This window comes from Pelodiscus sinensis, chromosome 2 (assembly GCF_049634645.1).
Source record: "Pelodiscus sinensis isolate JC-2024 chromosome 2, ASM4963464v1, whole genome shotgun sequence".
Classification (NCBI taxonomy): domain Eukaryota; kingdom Metazoa; phylum Chordata; order Testudines; family Trionychidae; genus Pelodiscus; species Pelodiscus sinensis.
Window position 1 is genome coordinate 131,771,708 of NC_134712.1, and position 6,000 is coordinate 131,777,707.

Consider the following 6,000-nt stretch of genomic DNA (forward strand, 5'->3'; position numbering starts at 1 on the left):
CCTGAGAAAGGGAACACATGAGAAATGGTGATGCTAATAGCTGAGGTAGAGGAAGGCAACTGAACAGGAAATAAACCACATGGCCACTGGTCCCTGACATTATTACTGATTAAGGAAACATGCACTTGAGTAATCACTTTCTGTCCTATCAAAGTCAGATAGCTCATGTCTCACAATATACCAAACAGACAATAAACTCATATTAGGCTAATGGCATCTCGAGTTCAGGGCGCAGATAGTCCAAGAGGACATCATCCCCATTGGTCCCACAGCCAGAGTCAGCATGACTCAGGCACAGACAGCATTAAGGAGGAACTGGGTTGATACTGACAGTTTGGAAATCCTCCCATCCCACCAAAATGCTTCCCTCAGCAGCACACTAGAATGTGCTAGGATTGCTCCTAGAACACTGCTTGCCCACTCCAGAGACTAAACTGACCTCTTTGCAATACTTTCAAAGCACAGGGCTCCCCCTGCTGTTAGTATTTTTAGTCAGTATGGGGCTTCATTCAGATGACTCATCATTCAGATGTGCCCAGAGCCTTTATAGATGTTGCCTCAGTCCCAGGCAGTGGTGAAAGTAACTTAAAATTTCTTACAGGTTCCTATTGCAACCCAGGTCCCTGCCAGCTCTTTAAATAGCTCCCCTACTGGCTTTTGCTACAGCTCTACCAGCTCTTGCTGGAGATGCACACCAGGGCACACCTGCTTACTTTCACCTTTGGTTCAAGGTGCATGCTTCCTATTGGCTTCCTGGATCTTCTCAGAGCACCACTTCACGAACTGTGCCAGGCTCACCCTGAGAAGCAAGCTACCACCTCAGCCACCAGCATATCGTCGATCTCGAGTTCAGGGTGCAGGGATAGCCCAAGGGATTCTTCTAATGGGACTGGCCTTATAAAGTCTCTGATCAGCATCTCAACTCCCTGAGAAAGGGAACACATGAGAAATAGTGATGCTAACAGCTGAGGTAGAGGGAGGCAAAACAAGGACACAGAGGCGTTTCATTACACAGCAATCAGAATAACAAGGTTCAGTGTGCTAACAAACAGCTTTGCTCATACAAGAGGCATACATTCTGTTCTTACAAGTGCTCTATTTTCCCCTAACCAGGGCACACTCCTTCATGGAAGCTCTGCCGATCATCACCTAGCTCAAGAACCTCCTAATCTGGGAGATGGATGGTGTCTGCACCCCATGGCTGGGCATTCAAAGGAGTGGCAGCAAGACCCAACCTGCAAGGCCTAAACTATCCAAAACTGCCCCCTTGGCCAACACCAAACCTAAAGCAAACAAAACACATCCTTATATCAAACAAAGAGAAAAACAGAAAGCAATAATAGCAGCACCACTCAGCTTTAGCTTCACTCCCACAATCAGAGCAATCTTGCAGAAGAGAGTAACTAGAAAAAGCCTGATTAAAAGTGATGCTAGCATTAGTTGATGTTGAAAGGGAAAAGAGCTCTCAGAGGGGAAAACATTCTCCCCCTCCAAGTTACACAAATATCTTCAATGATTACTTCTCATCTACTTCCCTTGATTACTCTTTACATCCAATTTTTCCTTCAAAATTCTACCAGACAAAAGTTTTTAGTAAAATATTTTGTAGACATCATTGGCTCCTTATCCCAAAGGTGTACTAAATTTTGAATTAAAAAGCCCCTCTGGAATCATAATAAATATATTTGTTTGTTTAGTCCCTTCGAAAAATCTTTATTTGTTCAAAAGACTGCATCTCCAAATACAGAAACTAATCTTTAGGCCACCCAACTTGTTTCTTATTATTTGAGACTAAAATCGTTTCATTTTTAAAGGTATAAAACTATCCTTTATTCTTAAACTGCTGCAGAGAGCAAGGTGCTACCTGACTCCTGTTTATTTTGTCTCTGCTCCCATGCTGAATAATATGGTCTCTGCATTCACATTTCCTTCTTTTGTCTTCCAGATTCAAACCTGAATTCTCAGACAAAAATGATTGCAGATTTTGATCTCCCCTTACAGATATTAAAACAGAGGCAATTTTGTACCTTATTTGGTTTTCCACCGGCCTTGCTTGCTGTGCATGCTTGCAATTACCTCCATTTTTCAACCTAAATCACCAATCAGATATAAACAGGAACATATATTTCTTCATGCTTTGTCTTGTCTGGGCTTAAATTCCTACTAGTTTCTATCTGTAATCACTTTCACTTTCGCTTTTTCATCTACTGCGACTTACTTCAACGTCAGCCCCACTAATTATCTTTTATATCACATTGGGTTTTATAGGTGCTGTGTATGGGTCTCATCTGTGAAGAGTAACTAGTACAAACTTTTCTTATTACAGCCAAAGACCTCATATATCCCTATCATGTGCTGCCGTCACCTTCCTGCAGAGGAATGACTAGCAAAGTACACTTCGAGTGGCTATGTAAATACTGTGCCCATCTACTGCACTTCACTATTGTTATCAAATACACACACCACTGTTTCAGAAATAGCTTATTCAAATATACCAAGTTAGTCTCTCTATTTAATTTAAGATAGTGATAGAAATGTAGCCGTGTTAGTCTGGTGTAGCTGAAACAAAATACAGGACTATGTAGCACTTTAAAGACTAACAAGATGGTTTATTAGATGATGAGCTTTCGTGGGCCAGACCCACTTTTGATGTAGTCTTTAAAGTGCTACATAGTCCTGTATTTTATTTAATTTAACTGATAGATGGTAAAAATACTGAAAAATCACATTCTATTCCACTATTGCAACTTCCAGAAATGACTCAGTTTCAGGCTGAAGTGTTTTATGAAGTGTTGTTTATACTATAGATTACATAGTTCTCCTACAATTAGCTGTACATTATGCATTTAAAATACAATACTTGTTATACAGTATTGTTTAATCTTAAAGACTAACAAAACATGTAGATGGTAGTGTGAGCTTTCGTGGGCATAACCCACTTCTTTAGATGACAGAAGTGTTGGAAGTCCAGAACCAAGAATGAATAAGGGAAAGCGGGAGGCGGGGAGAAGGGAAAAAAAATAAAGGGGAGGAAGAAAAAAGGGACAGTGAGTACATGCTCTTCGGAGGAGTAGCCGAGTAAGTCTGTAACAGGAAAAACTTAAAAAACAATAAATAGTTTAGTAGCACCTTAAGGACTAAATAATTACAAGAGGCTGATAAGAACCATTAGTTTGCACTTGGAAAGGGAGATGACCAATACCAGATTCTACACGGACATCAAGAACCATTAACACCTTAATTGGTTGGTTGGTTCATAATGTGCGAGCCATACGATATCCCAATTCATACCATTTGCGTAAGAATTAAACTTTGTGAATGAAGTTAAGTTCCAACCTTTCTCTATGTATTTGGCTTGTGGAATTGGTCTGAAACAAAACGTTGACTTGGAGATCTATCAACGAGTGTCCAGGAAGATTAAAGTGTTCTCCAACAGGTTTTTGTGTGTTGCCTTTTTGGATATCTGATTTGTGTCCATTAATTCTTTCCCATAGAGATGCTCCAGTTTGGCCAATATACAGGCAGTCCCCAGGTTACGTACAAGATAGGGACTGTAGGTTTGTTCTTAAGTTGAATCTGTATGTAAGTCGGAACTGGCGTCCAGATTCAGCCGCTGCTGAAACTGACCTCCAGTTCTGACTTACATACAGATTCAACTTAAGAACCCCAAGCGTCCCCAAGTCAGCTGCTGCTGAAACTGACCAGCAGCGGCTGAATCAGGATGCCTGGGGCAGAGCAGCTGGGGTGCTGCCGGGTTGGTCCAGTAGTGCTCAGAGCGGCGCTGTGGGACCACCCGGCAGCACCCCAGCTGCTCTGCCCTAGGGTCCGCAACAAAAGCCTGGTCTGCTGGGGGGGGGGGGGCGCACTAGCTGCGCCCCCCCCCCCCCAGCAGACCAGGGACACGGGGAGCAAAGCCGCAGCGGCAGCGGGGTGCCGCGCCTCTGAGGCTTTGCCAGAGCAAAGCCTCAGAAGCGCGGCACCCTGCCGCTGCTGCGGCTTTGCTCCCGGTGCCCCTGGTCTGCTGGAGACGGTCCCCAGCAGACCAGGGGCATCCGGAGCAGCTTTTCTCGCCCCGGAGGTCGAGGTGGCGGGACCGCTGCGCTCTGGGCGGTCTGGCTGCCTGCGAGCTCCGGGGCGAGAAAGCCCCGTTCGTAAGTGCGGATCCGACATAAGTTGGATCCACGTAACTCGGGGACTGCCTGTACATTGCAGTGGGGCATTGCCATCATTTGCTGGCATAAATCACATTAGTGGATGTGCAGTTAAATGAGCCTCTGATTTGATGGCTGATGTGGTTGGGTCCAGTGATGAAATCGCTTGTGTAGATGGGTGGACAGAGTTGGCACCAGGGCTGATTGCAGGGGTTGGTTCTGGAATTTGAAAGTGACAACCTATGTTAAGAGCTACGGTTATGACAATCGCTTAAAATAATTTAAAAAGAAGATTAATGTGTTCACTGCCTGGTTTTCAAGACAGTCGAAGTATTGAAGTGCTGGTGAAGCGCCTGGAACCAAAGTTAGCTGAAATGCTAATGCAGCGTTGGAGAGTAGCATCCTTCAAAGGTGAAAAAACTATGTTCTTTATTTCTGTGTATTCATTTCAGTAAATAGTTTCATTTAATTGGAATTTAAGAAGGCCGCTGGGAGCTGATAAATCAGGCAAACTTGTTTTTCTCTTTTGGTCTATGAATACAAACTAGGTGTGAGGGGATGAGAGTTACTAGCTTATAAATCTAGAAGGACATGATGACTAAAATGTATCATTTCAGTTCATTAACTGAAGAAATCAGTTCCTTTTAAAGCTTTTTAATAAAACCTTTTTTCTTATGTTTTTCTTTCTGGTTCTGCCACAACCTTGTTGTGTTACTATGGGTAGGTCACTTCCTTTCTCTTTACCTCAGTTTCCTCATCATTGGTATAATGGGGATATAGACATTTCATTAACTCCCAGCAACAGAAAGATTTGAGCAGGTGAAGAGTGTTTGAACTCTTTGAGGTAAAAAGCCAATGTGTTGTTGTTGTGCACAAAAATCCCAACATGGGTTAGAAATGTCAGCACCCTTCTGTCTCCTGCTGCCATCTATTTTTCTTGGTACGTCTATACTGCAGCGTTTTTCTGGGAAAACTACACTTACGTCCACACTGCTATTGCATTCTTTTGACAGAAAGTTGAAAGACCAGAGGGGTTTTTCCGAAAGTGGTAAACCTCTTTCTGCGAGGAAGAAGCCTTTTACTGAAAGAGCTCTTTTGGAAAAAAGGAATGTGTGGATGTGGAAGAGGCGCCTTTAAAAAAAAAAAAAAAAAAAAAAAAAAGAGGCCTGCAGGAAATAACACAGGTGCCCTAGTGGACACACCATCCATACTAATCACAACTCTATAGTTCCTGTCTCATGCCAGCTCTTAAAGCTGCAGGCACCGTGGACGAGGCTTGTGGCATGAAGCCGGCCCTGGAAGCAGCACCTGACTGCGTGGCTCTCCCTGCCACAGGCATTGCCACCCATGGCCCAGGCACAAGCCCCCAAAACTCCCCTGGCCCTCACAGGGAGCAACACCAGAGCTCCCAGGACCCTGCCAGTGGTAGCAAATAGCATGCCCCTCCTGGTCTGGAGCGGAGATTCTGTCCCTCCTCGAGCTGTGGGGGGAGGAGTAGACCCTACACTATCTCTGCTTCCAGTGCAGGAACACTGACATCTATGAGCGCATAGCTGAGGCCCTGGTGGAGAGCGGACACCGCTCCCCCTGGACCTTCGAACAGGTCTGGAATAAGGTGAAGGAGCTCTGCCAGGGCTATGCTAGGGCCAGGTAGTGCAGCTCTTGTTCTGGGGCCGGACCCCACTCCTGCCCCTACTACCAGGAGCTCCACCAGATCCGGAGGGTAGGGAAGCCTTTTCCCCACCAGTGGTGATGGACTCAGGGCTTGAGACGCCTGCTCACTGAGGAGGAAGAAGAGGAGGACGAGGGACAGCAGGGGTAGAAGGAGGAGAACACGGCCAGTACCGTG

The 6,000-nt window shown here is 44.9% G+C and overlaps 1 protein-coding gene across 3 annotated transcripts in view; it reads right to left on the reverse strand.

Moving 5' to 3' along the window:
• OTULIN (OTU deubiquitinase with linear linkage specificity) overlaps positions 1–2,151 on the reverse strand; it is a 52,427-nt gene extending 50,276 nt beyond the window's left edge. The window contains exon 1 of one of the 3 annotated variants that reach the window (XM_075921457.1): positions 2,028–2,151. Coding sequence is in view for 2 of the 3 variants with exons in the window: in XM_075921454.1 (XP_075777569.1) it covers positions 706–737 (32 nt within the window). In the remaining variant the exon portion in view is untranslated. Of the gene's footprint in view, positions 1–705; positions 753–2,027 lie in introns of those variants that run through there. The other 2 variants (XM_075921456.1, XM_075921454.1) reach the window with 2 other exon arrangements.
• Positions 2,152–6,000: the final 3,849 nt, after the last annotated feature.